Source organism: Lynx rufus, unplaced genomic scaffold (assembly GCF_022079265.1).
Source record: "Lynx rufus isolate CCGP_SWC_20201006 ecotype Redwood Valley unplaced genomic scaffold, mLynRuf1.p SCAF_5, whole genome shotgun sequence".
Classification (NCBI taxonomy): Eukaryota; Metazoa; Chordata; class Mammalia; order Carnivora; family Felidae; genus Lynx; species Lynx rufus.
The window spans coordinates 156,654,640-156,669,069 of record NW_025814867.1 but is presented as its reverse complement, the minus strand read 5'-3'; the positions used below and the strand labels follow the sequence as shown (position 1 = coordinate 156,669,069).

General features: G+C 52.9%; 1 protein-coding gene across 1 annotated transcript; it reads left to right on the top strand.

The window, feature by feature from the left end:
- Nucleotides 1-9,778: 9,778 nt before the first annotated feature.
- CSTB (cystatin B) lies at nucleotides 9,779-12,671 on the top strand. Its single transcript, XM_047099829.1, has 3 exons — nucleotides 9,779-9,887; nucleotides 12,043-12,144; nucleotides 12,318-12,671. Exons 1-3 carry the CDS (start codon nucleotides 9,822-9,824, stop codon nucleotides 12,444-12,446), a joined length of 297 nt encoding a protein of 98 aa, XP_046955785.1. The 5' UTR covers nucleotides 9,779-9,821; the 3' UTR covers nucleotides 12,447-12,671.
- The last annotated feature ends 1,759 nt before the right edge of the window (nucleotides 12,672-14,430 follow it).

Below are 14,430 nucleotides of genomic sequence, written 5' to 3'. Positions count from 1 at the left end.
TTGCAAGAGAAGCCAAGCACTCAAGAGAGGAGGGTTTGGAAAAGAGAAAGGTAGAAATATACTCTGGGTGCTGGCAACCAGGGGACGCAGCAGGCTCGAGCTTCACCAACCCACCTCTCCACTGCTGGCAAGATGGACACCTAGAGTTTTCTCGAGAGAGGTTCAGGGGGTACGTGCAAGACAGCAGGCAGAGAGTGCGTAATCACGGGTGGGGTTCGGTATGTGCTCAGCCCCTGGTCGTGGGCAGGGAAGGGGACGTGCTGCATGCGGTCCTCTGCAAGCATTCTGTTGCTATTAGGACTTTTCTGGTCAGGCGTTAACGATGGTTTGGTCATTGTCAATGTCTCAAGAGAGTGTAGTAAGAAATAACCGTGGGCCACTACAGTTGAGCAAGAGGGCTCGCTAACACCAGCATCACTTGCAGCCTAAACCTTGACCAGCCTTTAGGTCTGCACCCCTGCTTTCAGGACACAGAGGAAGGCCACCCACAGTGCACGAGAAAACAATCGGGAACCCGGGTCTGGGACAGTTTGCGGGCAGCTGCCCTGATCTCTTCACAAAGTTAATGTCATAAACAAGGAACGAACGAATGAATATATAAAGGATGGGGGGATGAAACATACAAATCTTGATTGGATCCTGGTTCAAAGAAAAAGTTAAAAGGTCATTTGGGAAACAATTGGGACAGCGTGCATACAGACTAGATGTTAGATTATAGTACAGAATAATTGTTTCTTTTTCCAGGTTTATGTAGAATGGGGTTCAGCAGGTTTTTTCTTTTTTTTTTTTAATGTTTATTTATTTTTGAGAGAGAGAAAGAGCGTGAGTGGGGGAGGTGCGGAGAGAGAGGGAGACACAGAATCCGAAGCAGGCTCCAGTTTCTGAGGTGTCGGCACAGAGCCTGATGCCGGGCTTAAACCCACAGACCATGAGATCATGACCTGAGCCGAAGTCAGACGCTTAACCGACTGAGTCACCCAGGCGCCCCATCAGCAGCTTTTTTCTTTAAAGGGCTATGTGTCCAGGGACCCCGAGACTACCCCCAGATTCCCTGATTTGCTGGGAGGATTCATGGCTATGACTTATTATGGCAAAAGGATATAAAGCAAAATCAGCACAGGGAAAAGGCTTGTGAAGTGAGTCAAGGAGGAAGCTTCCAGAAGCTTTTCTCAGTGGGGTCACACAGGAGTCACTTAATTCCCCAGCAAAGAGCTGTGACACACACGGGAGATGTCATCTACCAGGGAGCTGGTCAGAGATCAGCACCCAAGGTTTTTACCAGGGGCTAATCACATGGGAACCCTCTGCCTGGCTTGTACCAAAATTGCGACTCCCAGAGGGAGAGCAAGTGTTCAGCGTCAGCCTGTGAAAATTAGCAAAGGGAAACCTCACTCAAATGGAGTCGTGAAGCCAGAAGGGGGATCCCTACCACTCAACTTCGATTGCAGGAACAGCTGTCAGTTACAGACCCGACAGGAGAAGATGTACTTGCATATCTCCCACCAGGAATTGGCCACCTGTGCGATTCAGCTAATGAGAAATCACCATCACCATGAACTCGGGCTTTCCTCCAATGGACTTTTGTTCAAAACAGCCCCTTCCCATTTCCTCCTTCTTCCCCATGAAATAAAGTTTCTCTCCTCTGTTGGACTAGCGTGTGGGGTTTTTAGTAGCTTGCTTGTTCCCAATTGTAATTCTCTGCTATTCCTGAATAAACCCATTTTAGCTGGTGACATAATGGTTTTATTTTTAAGGTCAATGAGCCCATCGTTGATACAAATGGTTTTGGCCCAGTGAAGCACTCTCATCACAGGGTGGTAGGAACCCTCTTGACATCCACGTTCCCAGACAGCAGCCAACCATATGAGCAGGAGGTTCTAAGGAAAGCAGTCAAGACTTAAGTCAACTCTTTTCTACACAGTTGTAAGATGGTAAATATTTTCAGAATTATGGGCCAGACCACTGCTACTGTGGTGCAAAAGCAGCCATAGGCAACGTGTGAATGATGAGCATGGCTGTGTTCCAATAAAACTTTATTTTCCAAACCAGGTGATACGTGCGGTGCCTGGCTGGCTCAGTCGGTGGAGCGTGCGACTCTTGATCTTGGGGTTGTGAGTTTGAGCCCCACGTTGGGCATAGATCTTACTTAAAAAAAAAAAAAAAAACAGGTGGTGTGATGGATTTGGGCCATGAACCATAGTGAAGTGTCGCGATATCTGGAAGTTAATTCAATAAATAAATAAGCATGCGCAGTACGTAAACAAACGTGGCAAAAATGTTAACAAAGGCTGACATTGGCAAAGGAGGGGTCAGGAGTACAGGTGTGTGGTGCTGTATTTTTCCAACTGTCTCTATTTTTGGATATTTCCATGAAAAAAGTTGGGAAATATTTTAGAAACTGGCTTTAGAATCAGAATGTGCTTTTCCACCCGCTGTTTAGGTCCCATTGATAAACAGTGACGCAATGAACAAGACAAGGTTGGTCAATGAAGTCGCACACCCATGCGCTATCCAGACAGAAGGCAGGAGACAGCCAAACCTGAAGAAAAGGACAATTTTTAAAGAAAATTTTTAGCATTCAGTTTTGAAAGACAGAGGGAGACAGAGCACGAGCAGGGGAGGGGCAGAGAGAGAGAGAGGGAGACACAGAATCCGACAGAGTCTCAGCCGTCAGCACAGAGCCTGACGCGGGGCTCGAACCCATGAACCATGAGCTCGTGACTTGAACTGAAGCCAGATGCGCAACCGACTGAGCCACCCAGGCACCCCAAAAAGAACAATCTTAATAAACACACAGTGTATTTGTGAGGCGAAATTTCACCAACATCATGCAATGAAGTGCACCAATGTATAATTTTAAAATAGGCTTTACCATATATACAGCTAGTAGATGCTGGCACCTAATGAAAGGTTTGCATCAGTGTACCAGTGTACCAAAAAAATAAATGTGCTCTGTCCTAAATGCAAAATTATCCCTCTTTAGGAAACTTTTCAGTTTGCTGTGCATTGCAGGCAAGAACCAGCAATGGATACGAAAATTAGAGGCAAAGTATGATAGGGACCATGATATTTGCATGGTCTCATAGGTACTCGGTTACAATAGGAAAGTGGTGACTTTATTCAGGATGGAAGTCAACGTCACCAGCGATGAAACACACAGATACCAGGTACCTTCCCTAAGAGGCACTGAAAGGGCACAGCATCACTTTGGTGGTGATGAGAGAGGAACCCTCTAAGGGCCTGATTTACGAGGGGGGACCAGTTTAGATTTCTCAGTCAGCACGACTGTAGGGAAAGTCTGTTTGGACCCAGAGCCTGATTTTCAGCCCGCCGCCCCTGCACCGGGCGCCTGCTCTGGGAATGACTACGCTAGAGGAAGACCATCTCGTCCTTGACGTACTGATCAACTTTCCTGCTCCCCACGTTCCTTTACGACAAAACCCGTGACTCCTGCCTACACGCTGCTCTACGATCTCCCGAGCTTTCACAGGATGTCAAAAAGGATACAAATGTGGGGGCACCTGGGGGGCTCTATCGGTTAAGCCTCCAACTCTTGCTTTCGGCCCAGATCGTGATCCCACAGTTTGTGAGATCGAGCCCCACATCAGGCTCTGTGCTGACAGTGCACAGCCTGCTTGGGATTCTCTCTCTCCCTCTCTGTGTCTCTCTCCCTCTCCCTCTCTCTCTCTGCCCTACCCTCCCTCAGGTGCTCTCGCTCTCTCAGGATAAACATTTTTATTTTTTTATTTTTATTTTTTTTTAAAATTTTTTTTCAACGTTTATTTATTTTTGGGACAGAGAGAGAGAGAGCATGAACGGGGGAGGGGCAGAGAGAGAGGGAGACACAGAATCGGAAACAGGCTCCAGGCTCTGAGCCATCAGCCCAGAGCCCGACGCGGGGCTCGAACTCACGGACCGCGAGATCGTGACCTGGCTGAAGTCGGACGCTTAACCGACTGCGCCACCCAGGCGCCCCAGGATAAACATTTTTAAAAAGCATATAATTCTGGTAGAAACTGTTCATTCTCCAGAGCACTTCCTTCCCTGTGAAGACCGTGTTTCCTGGACAGCTGTCCTAACCCTGGTTCAAAGAAAACTCTCTTTCTTTCTTTTAGAGATTCTCAAGTTTTGTTTATCTTGTACCGACAGTGGTATTCCTGCCCAAAATGCATAACCTCAACCTGATCATGAGGAAATGTCCGCCAGGCCCCAATGAGGATCAGTCCTCAAAAAAGGTCATCTATACTCTAAAAGTATCAGGGTCCTGGGGCGCCTGGGTGGCTCAGTCGAGCGTCCGACTTCTGCACAGGTCATGATCTCACAGCTCGTGACTTTGAGTCCTCATCGGGCTCTGTGCTGACAGCTCGGAACCTGGCGCCTGCTTCGGATTCTGTGTCTCCCTCTCTCTCTGCCCCTCCCCCGCTCGTGCTCTGTCTCTCTCAAAATAAATCAACATTTAAAACAAATTTTTTAAAGGAAAAAGTATCAAGGTCCCGAAAGACAAAGGTCTAAGAGCTGAGTGCCCCCCCCACCCCACGTAGGAGGAACTTGGATCAGAAAGATAAACCTCATGGGGACGATGGTGAATGAGTCAACTCTGTGGGTCAGCTTGTTTGCTGTAAACCAACACTCATTTCCTGCTTCTGGTAACTGCTATTTCTGCTTAGGTACAGTGCTAACACTTAGGGAAACTGCATGCGGAGTTTACAGAAACTACACAGCCTTTGGACCCTAAAATTATTTCCGTGTAAAAAGTTTTAAATATTAGAAAAAGAAAAAAAAAAAGAAAGCCTGATGGGAGTTCGGGGCACAGATGTTTTCCAACTTCCATACACAGTACCGCATGAGGTCCGCCCGCAGAGGCAGAGCCCCGTCTGTCTATCTGCCCACACCCAGCACAGGGTCAGGTGGTGACAGTGTGTCAGAAGAGCTGTGAACACCTCACTGGGTACAAATTAGCAACAGAAGGGCGCTTGTGTGTTCCACAAATAATAAGGACCATGACATTGCCATACAATATCACGTGGACCCACTTCTCATCCTTGTCCCGCTTGTGTTTTGTTTTCTAGAACATAGAAAAACCGGTGTTCGTGGATCGTGTGTGTTTTCCTAAGTCTTGTCTTTCAACTCCAAGCTCAACTTGATGGAAACAGGCCCTGGAGCGTGTGTGCGACATCTGTGAAGCGTGGCCGTGCGTCTGTGCTAGGACGCGTGTGGATGACGTGCAGGGAAGGTGTATCAGTTCCCCGGGGGCCGCCAGAACGAGGCGCCATAAGCTGGAGGCCGGAAGTCTGAAATCCGGGGGTCGGCAGGGCCATGGCCCCCTGGAAGACTCCAGGGGAGGACCCTTCCTGCCTCTCCCAGGCTCCTGGCGTGGCTCGTCGCTGCACTGCTGCAAGCCCCGCCTTCCGCATCGTGTGGCCCCTCCCCTGTGCAGCTGTTTCTCCCCGTGCTCTTCCTCCCGTCTGTCTCTCTGTGTCTTCTTGTTTTCTTACAAGGACAGTCATTGGGTGTAGGGCCCACCCTCCCTGATCCACTAGGAATCTCTCTTAACTAATGACATCTGGGAAGACCCTATCTCCAAATTAACATCACACTGCCAGTTTCCGGTGCACGTGACTTTCAGGGAGCTGCTAGCCATCCCACCACGAAAGGGGCAAAGAAGATAAGAGAAATAATAGTGGCTGCCATCTAAAGGCCGCTGCTAGGCGCCTAAGACTTTATGCACACCCTTCGTAAACCTTAAAACAATGCTCCTAGGGAGGCGTGATTTTTGCCATGTTACTTGCGAGCAAATTGGCTCGCAAGTTATCCTTCAGCCCAGAGCCTGGAAGAGACAAGGCAAAGGATACGTCCAGGCTGGCCCGTGGTGCCCAGCCCGTGAGAGTCTCGCATCCTAGCTGGGACTGCTGCACAGGTGATCCGTGTGTGTGCCCTCCAGGGGACCCACATCCTCAGGAGGGCTGGTGTGGCTCTGTTGCTGCCACCTTGAAATTCTTCATATTTTTTTGTGTTTATTTTTGAGAGAGAGAGAGAGAGACAGACAGAATCCAAAGCAGGCTCCAGGCTCTGAGCTGTCAGCACAGAGCCCCATGCAGGGCTCAAACTCACGAACTGTGAGATCATGACCCGAGCTGAAGTCAGATGCTTAACTGACTAAGCCACCCAGGCACCCCAAATTCTTCATATTTTCTGAACGAGGGGCCCAAAGATTCACTTTGCTCTGGGCCTGGCCAGTTGGACAGCAAACTGGCTCTACATACTGTCACAGCCCAGCCCCTTCCTCCCAGACCCCCCCCCCCGCCCTCACCGGAGCCCCGCGCCTGCTGCCCACAGACCTTCTCTCCGGACTCAAACTCATTCACCCCTGTTTCATACGAATGCATCTTCCTCCTGTGTATGCTCTCAATTTTTTATTATAGAAAATTAGGGAAATTAAGGTTAGAGGAAGGAGCCAAACATAGTCTCATGATCTAAAGGAACAGCTTTGCACACATCTGCTTATTCTTTTCTGTGCATAAGACTTTTGTTAATTACATATTAATTAATTAATTAAACTTGCTGATTATATTAACTACACTCTATTGACAGTTTTGAAACTGCTTCTCAATAACATACCTAGCATTTTTCCCATGGCATTAGTACTTTCTCGAGAATATGCAGTATTCCAGAACAAAACAATTCGTTTTTTCTAAAAACAAAATTTGTTTAAATAAAACTTTGGAAAAATACAGAAAATCACAGAGAACTAAGTTATTAAATGCTTGTATCCCACCCTCCGAGATGGCTACTGTTCACGGCTCAGAGAACATCCGTCAATCCCACAGCGCCCGGGCGCCACTGAGCCGCCGGGAACCGGGGTTGCCAGAGAGAAGCCTGGGACTGGTACTTCGGCAATCAGCCGGTGGAGCCCAGAGCAGGGAAGTGGGGCCATGCCTTTCTAGAAGCGCTTCCTCCCACCTGCCCGGCCCCTTGCTATAGATGGCGGCTGGACGTTGCATTGCTTCTAAATTCTAGGATGGAGATTTTTATAAATTTTCTGTCCATCCAGGAATTTTCCTTAATGCCTGGCATTGAGTTCTCCAACTCTGGTTTTATTTTTTTTTTTAATTTACAGAAGTGTATGAGAATCGGTTATTTATTTCTTGCCTCCTGTGTGACAGGTATGAAGGTGAGGAACAGATCAGTGCTGCCTGTCTGCCTGCCGGGGATCCCACTAGAGACACAGGCGGTTAGTGAGAGAGAGCCTCTCGCGTGCCCAGGGCAGGTGCACTGGGCGTACCCCCCACCTGGGTCCCAGCCTTCCCTCTGATTCTGCTGACGCTTCTCCACTTAGGAAACCCCCTGCCTGCATTAGCTTACAGCCAGGCCTTCTAAGATTGTATATCTGTTCCCTCCCTTGACGCGTCTCAATTTCCTGCAGCTCCCTCCATCCCTCCGGAGGGGCTGGGGGCTGGCTCCCTTCAAGGAGCTTGGAAGTAAAGCCACAGTCCACTCAGTTTGTAGCGTCCCCAGGTGGCCAGGCCTGTGATGGGAGGCAGGACAGTGCTGCACCTGTTTTTAGGTTTACCTTCGCTATTATTTCCCTTGTTAGCAAAGATGAATTGGTAGCTGGTAAATGCTTAGTTGAGTAAATGCTACATCTTTCCTTTTCTTTCTGTGATTTCTTTCTTCCTTCTTTCTCTCTCTTTCTTTCTTTTTTCTTTCTTTCTTCTTTCTTTCTTTCTCTCTTTCTTAGGATTTCTTGGGCTAGAATTTAATTAGCAATGGATTCTGATGACAAATTTTTGCATGAGGGAACACAAGCAACCGATTAGCTCCAGAAACAGGCGTGTGGATCACCTGCCTGAGAACACCAAGAGGAAGGCAAAGGAGCTGTGTCTTGCTGAGGAAGAAGGAACCCTGAGACGCTGAGAAAAGAACACTTTGGCTTCCTTATGCTGGGAAAGTCAGAAACCTCACAGGCGAGACCTCACAGATTTCAAGCTGAAGTGATGTCCAAGGCCCTGGAGTGGCTCCAGGACCCTGGGTGAGGAGACCTGCTATTTGGTCTTTTTCTCTGGCTCCAGCAAGAAGGGCACCCAGGGCATCAAGGAATGAGAGATAAATGTCAGCATTTTCCAGGGCCTTTGGATAGAAAAAGTTATGCTAATTATGGCAGAGATTTAAGCTAGTGTACTAATTACAGACAGTAATAGTAAGAACACTATCAACTCGCCCTGGGGCTCAAAACATTTTACACTTATTAACTCATTTAGAACTTTATAAAACTCAACACCCTTGGAGATTGGTCACGAGTATTATTCCCACAGACGGGACAGAGCTGTCAGGAATTAGTCCTATGCCATCCAGCATAGGAGGGGAGAAGGGGGAGGAGGGGGAGGAGGGGAGGAGGGAGAGGAGGAAAGCCCACTGAGCTGCAGGATAGGAAAAGGAAGGAGAACCGTTTTCCATTTTTATGGAGTCAAATCTGACTCATCATACATTCATGCAATTATGAATGAATTGTCAGATCTCCCCTTCCTCTCCCCTTACCGTTCAACCACACCTGACCTTTCACCTTTCCTGAAGTTACAAACAAGGTTCCGCCCCTGGCAGGTGTCAGAAAGGCTTGTCTCCCCCACACACCTGCTTCCAGCCACTCCCGCTGGGGCTCTGTGTTGGGCCTACAAGCAGGCAAGGCTGGGCCTGGTCCTGCACAGTCAGCACCCAGTGATGGGAGAGGCCAGTGTCCACTGAGGGTTGGGCCACAGGGCTGGAGGGCCTGGACTTTTCTAAGAGACCAATCCTGTCCAGTCAGCTCCTAGTATGGCCCCCACCCCTGCCCCAAATAGAGTGTGGGACCCCTCCCTTCCCTGGGTGCTTGAATCTGCCCAATCTGAACCCAAATCCTGCCACGGCCTAGCCCTTTCCTAACGCCCTGGATCTGACCACACCCCCCGCCCAGCCTGAAGCCCTGGCAGCTGTCTCCTCCCCATCCTGGGATGGCTTTGTGCCTCCTCTGCTCACACACACACACACACACACATACACACACGAGCGCTCCATTGTGCCTCTGGGTCACAGGCTGGTGACCTCCAGAGTGGCCGGCACAAGTGGGGTGCTGGGCCAGGCCTTGCAGATGAGGGGTGCAGGATAGTTGACTGCACAGGGGCCTGAGGCCGGGCAGGGTCTGAACTTGGACTCCGGGATGCCCCGGCAGCCTCCTGCCCCGGTCCCCAGCTCCTGCAGGTCCTGGCTGGGTACGAGCTTCTCTCCCCTCTGCCCTTCCGCAGCTGTCATCTCAGGTCCAGGTAACCACCTGCCTGTGACCCGCTCCCCGCACCCGCCCCCTCCAACGCTGCGTCCTGCCCTGTACAGGGCAGACTCCACACAGTCCCCTACGGAGCCCACCCCAACCCCATGTGGGACCTGCCCCCAACTGCTCCCTGCAGGATAGCCCCCACCCCAACCTGACCGGCCAGAGAAGGACGACACCACACCCACATGGCGGGCAGTGGGGGACCCAGGATGTCGCCCGCGAGACGCGCGCCCTAGGGGCCGGTAGGCGACCGGCCGAGCCCCGCCCTTGCCCCCCGCCCCTCCAGCACCGCTCCTGTCCCCGGCCGTAGGCCCCGCCCCACCCCACACAGCCCCGCCCCCTGCCCCGCCCCTAGGGCCCGCCCCACGTCGCCTCTGCCCCCGGCCCTAGGCCCCGCCCCCGGCCCTAGGCCCCGCCCCGTCCCGCCCCTAGCGTCACGTGACCGTCGCCTGCTTTAAGCGGAGCGGGCGCCTCGGGCCGCGGTTCCCCTCTGGCCGCAGCTCCTCCGCCCGCCGTCAGGATGATGTGCGGGGCGCCCTCCGCCACGCAGCCCGCCACGGCCGAGACCCAGGCCATCGCCGACCAGGTAGGAGGGAGCGGGTGGGGCTCCGGAAGGCGCTCCCGGCCGCGAGGCCTGCGGGTGCGAGCCTGCACCTGGGGTCCCCGGGGCCCCCGCCTCGGTTTCCCCTCTACGGCCGCAGGCAGGTGATGGGAGGGTGGGCCGAGCGTGCCGGTCGGGGCCAGAGCGGGCGGAAGCACCCGAACGGCTCCTTCGGCGCGGCGCCCCTCCCCTGCCGCCAGCCCGCTGCCCCCCGGCCGCCCCGGGCCTCGCTCGGGTGGCTCCACCGCCCGACCGCAGTGCAGGCTGGTGACTCAGCCCCACGAGACCCGTGAAATGAGGAATTCGCAGGGACTGCTGCGCGAGCCCCGCCTGGGCCGCGGCTCCCGGCCCTGCCCCCGCAGCCCCTCCTCGCCGGGACCGGAGGGTCCTCTCTGGTCAGGGGAGTTGGAGCGGGTGTGAGGTCATTTGCTCCTGAATTTGGTGTGAAAGTGACCTGTGGCGGAGGTGTTGCTGCTGGCAGGCACCGAGGCGGCCAGCCGGTCTGCTGGAGGTGTCTAAGAGGACAGGGGCGGGGAGAATCCCCACCTCTGCACCTGGTGCTGCCTCCTTTCTGGAGCACTCTGGGGCACGCAAAGGGAGCGTCTGTGACTGACCCCGGGTCAGAAGACATTCTGCGCCGGCCCCCGCCCCGTGAGCAGCGCCACCAGCCCTGGGCGCTTGGGCCTTGGGCCTCTGTGCCCCCTTGGCTGCAGCCCAGCCCGTCTTTCTCCTGGTCAGTCCTGGGACGATGAGCTCCCACTCTGTAGGGAGGGGCCGGGCCTGGCAGTCGAGGCTGCCGCGTTACCTGTTCTGCCACCTGGCGCCTGGGTTTTCTTTCCATTCTTTGCCAGCGGCCTGGGGCTTTCGGCCCCTCCTGAAGCAGACAGAGAGAGGTGAATCCCTCCCAAAGCCCTGGGCCGTTGTGGGGGTGGCACTCACCCCCCAGAACCACCCCTCCCCCCCCCCCCCCGTTTCGTAAACTGTCAGCAGAGTTCATTCCCTGCAGACCTAGCGTGGCGTTTTGCACAAAGAAGGGGGCTCCAGGAAGTATTTAGACACAGGTAAGCCCCACCCTGGAGAAAGGCACTTGGCGCAATGAGCACCGTGAGTTGCACAGATAAGATAAGGATCAACTTCTGCCCAAAAGCTCCACATCTTTTTTTTTTTTTTTAACGTTTATTTATTTTTGAGAGAAAGAGACAGAGCATGAGGGGGAGAGGGACCGAGAGCCAGGGAGTTACAGAATCCAAAGCAGGCTCCAGGCTCCGAGCTGTCAGCACAGAGCCCGATGCAGGGCTCGAATTCACGGACCTCGAGACCATGACCTGAGCTGAAGTCGGACGCTCAACCGACTGAGCCACCCAGGTGCCCCACCAAAGGCTCTACATCTTAAGACGCAGTAGGGGCACCTGGGTGACTTCTGACTTCAGCTCAGGTCATGATCTCGCTGTTGGAGAGCTTGAGCCCCGCATCGGACTCGCTGCTGTCAGCTCAGAGCCGGCTTTGGAGCCTCTGCCCCCTCCCCCCGCCCCTTCCCCACTCACGCTCTCTCTCTCTCTCTCTCTCAGAAATGAATAAACATTTAAAAATAAAATAAACATGAAGTCAAGTGCATTTTACCTGCGAAGCCCTGTGCCTGCCGCCTCGGTGTCTGGGGACACATTTGGAGGCTGTAATGCCCTCCGGAGAGGAGCCGCAAAGACACTCATGACCTCTCTAGACTAGAAGGGGAAATTTAAATCTATGACTGAAGTTAGTTTAAAATTTCGAATTTTAAGAGGGAATAATTACATACAGCCTCTTCGTCAAACTGTTCGGCTGTGAACTGGAAAGGAAAACGGGGCGTCAACTCATACATAGTTGTCATGATGGAAATTTAAAAATCACCCATGCCTAGAACACAAAGGGCCAATGACTTGCTCCAGCACTGTCGCGGGAGCCGGTAGATTTAAGGAGCTTTCTGCACTCTATCGGTAGAGCTGACCGTGTAGAGAATGCCCCTCTCCGCTCTCAAGAACGCTCTTGCTGGAGAAGATCTGGAACGGGCAGGCACAGGAATCCCGTTTGTAACGTTCCGTAGGAGAACTAGGCTGTGTGAGGAGGGAAGCCACTAAGTTCTCCGTTCTGTCCCCTCCCCTAGGTGAAGCCCCAGCTAGAGGAGCAGGAGAATAAGAAGTACACTACCTTTAAGGCGGTGGAGTTCAGGAGCCAGGTGGTCGCAGGGAGGAACTACTTCATCAAGGTGAGGGTCAGCCGTGGGCGGGGGTGGGGGGGGTGGGGGGTGGGGGGTGGGGGGGCAGGGCCCCGCCCCTATCCGGGGCCCTCCTCATGCAGGCTGGTCCAGCAGGGGCACTTGGGGTCAGAGGTCCTCCGGCCTGCCCCTCACTGGCCTCTCTCCTCTCTGTCCGTCTCCAGGTTCAAGTCGATGATGATGAGTTTGTGCACATTCGAGTGTTTCAGAGTCTCCCGCACGAAAACAAACCCTTGGCCTTGTCCAGCTATCAGACCCACAAAGCCAGGCACGACGAACTGGCGTATTTCTAGTTCCCGCTCTGAACATGGCCCGTCCGTGTGGTTCTGTCCTCTGTGGACACGTCTGGGGTCATAAACGGGTGCCATTTCTTCACTGGGGGTGGGGGGGGGGGTGTCGCGCAGCTCTTCTGACTTGCATTGGGAGAGACAAAGTCAACCCAACCAGCAATCTTAATTACTTTCAAAGAAGGCTTATATTCTCTTTTAAATACATATTTTTAAGTCTTGGCAAATTTATTCCTTCGTTTTGGATTTTTTTGGCTTCGTCGGAAACCACAGTCCCGTATAGAAGCGTCAGGAAGCGTGAGAGTGGCGTGCTAATATGGTTGTTTGACGGCCACGTGACCGCTGTGCCACGTGGCGCCCCTCCTGGGTCACGTACTGGCCTGAGCTGGCCGGATACCTCTTCTACCTACAGAGCTGCCTCCCGGGGGAGTCGCTCAAGGTCCCCGCAAGTGGATGGTAGACCCAGGACTCCAGGAGCCTGTGCTCCAACCACAGCTCCCCACGCTCAGCTTTGACTGTGTCCTGTCTCCAGGCCTTAGTTTCCCCCATAAAATAAAAGGCTTTGGGCAAATCTGATTCTAGAGCATTAGCTCTGGATGTACTTAGACGCGCTCACACACCACCCTTACGCCCCAGTAGAAACACACGCGTGTGCAGAGGACGCCATAGGTGTACGTGTAAGTGTAGAATAGTTGTGAGGCCTCGCTGAGCACCATCCACCTGGAAGGTTCTTGAACTTAGCCTCTGAGCATCTGGGCAACGGCACATCTCCGGTTTTCGACACAGGGTCCCCCCCGCCATGAGCGAAGGCAGTACAGTGGTTTGCCCTGTGTCTGTTTTGCAAATAAAGAGCACGCGCATCGTTGCAAGAGTAGGGGCTGAGACGTCTGTGTGGTTCAGGTCATGGCAGAAAACCGTCCCCGAGGGTTCGAGTCGGTCTCAAATCACCACACCACTCTGCATCGGCGGCGTGTGGCGCTTGGTGCCGGGTCGGCAGTGCAAGGCGCGGGCTGTCCAGATGGCGAGGGAAGGAAGAGCACACCAGGGTCGCGGGGTGAGCAAGCAGCTTGAAAGCGGCAAGAAGAGGGGCGCCCGGGGGGCTCGGTCGGTTGGGCGTCCGACTTCGGCTCAAGTCGTGATCTCACGGTTCGTGCGTTCGAGCCCCGCGTCGGGCTCTGCGCTGACCGCTCGGAGCCTGGAGCCTGTTCTGATTCTGTGTCTCCCTCTCTCTGCCCCTCCCTCTGCTCTCAAAAATAAATAAACATTAAAAAAAATTTAAGTGGCAAGAAGAACACCTTAATGCCAGCTGTGTGTGTCCCAATCTCCGTTCTTGAACTAGAAGAATGAAGAGCTTTCCCAACAGGCTCTTGTTCTTGGTAGTGAAGCAATTTGGGGTTGAAATGAAGACCTAACGGAGAGGAGAGAGAACCCCAAGCAGGCTCCACAGTGTCAGCACAGAGCCCGACGAGGAGCTCAATCCCATGAACCTTGAGATCACGACCTGATCCAAAAATCGAGAGTCTTGAGGCTTAACCAGCTGAGCCACCCAGGTGCCCCTCCCCCCACTTCTAAGAGTTATTGATACATTAGCAATGTCGTGCCTCAGTAAGTCACAAATATCTTCTCCAAGTTGTAATTTGTTTTGAGTCCTAGATTAAAAGCCCGTCTCCAGACCCAGACTGTAGAGAAACTCACCCGTTCCCCTAGAATTTTAATTTTTAAAATTTTTTCTTATGGATTTGGAGAGAAATAGCAAGTGGGGAGGGGCAGAGAGAGAGAGAACCCCAAGCAGGCCCCAGTGCGGGGCTCGAACTCCACGAACCATGAGATCATGATCTGGGCTGAAGTCAAGAGTCGGACGCCGTCCGAGCCACCCAGGCGCCCCTAGAATTCTAGTTTTTTTTTTTCAGCCCTTGTATGCTGGAGCCACGGCCCTGCTTCTGCAAGGACAGAAAATGTGCATTAATGCCATTTCCGGGCAGCTCCGTTA

Excerpts from the sequence above, each read along its gene's own strand:
- CSTB (XM_047099829.1), top strand. The coding sequence starts at position 9,822 with ATGATGTGCGGGGCGCCCTCCGCCACGCAGCCCGCCACGGCCGAGACC. Across the intron at positions 9,888-12,042 it reads CCCAGGCCATCGCCGACCAG|GTGAAGCCCCAGCTAGAGGA; the intron begins GTAGGAGGGAGC and ends CCCCTCCCCTAG. Across the intron at positions 12,145-12,317 it reads GGAGGAACTACTTCATCAAG|GTTCAAGTCGATGATGATGA; the intron begins GTGAGGGTCAGC and ends GTCCGTCTCCAG.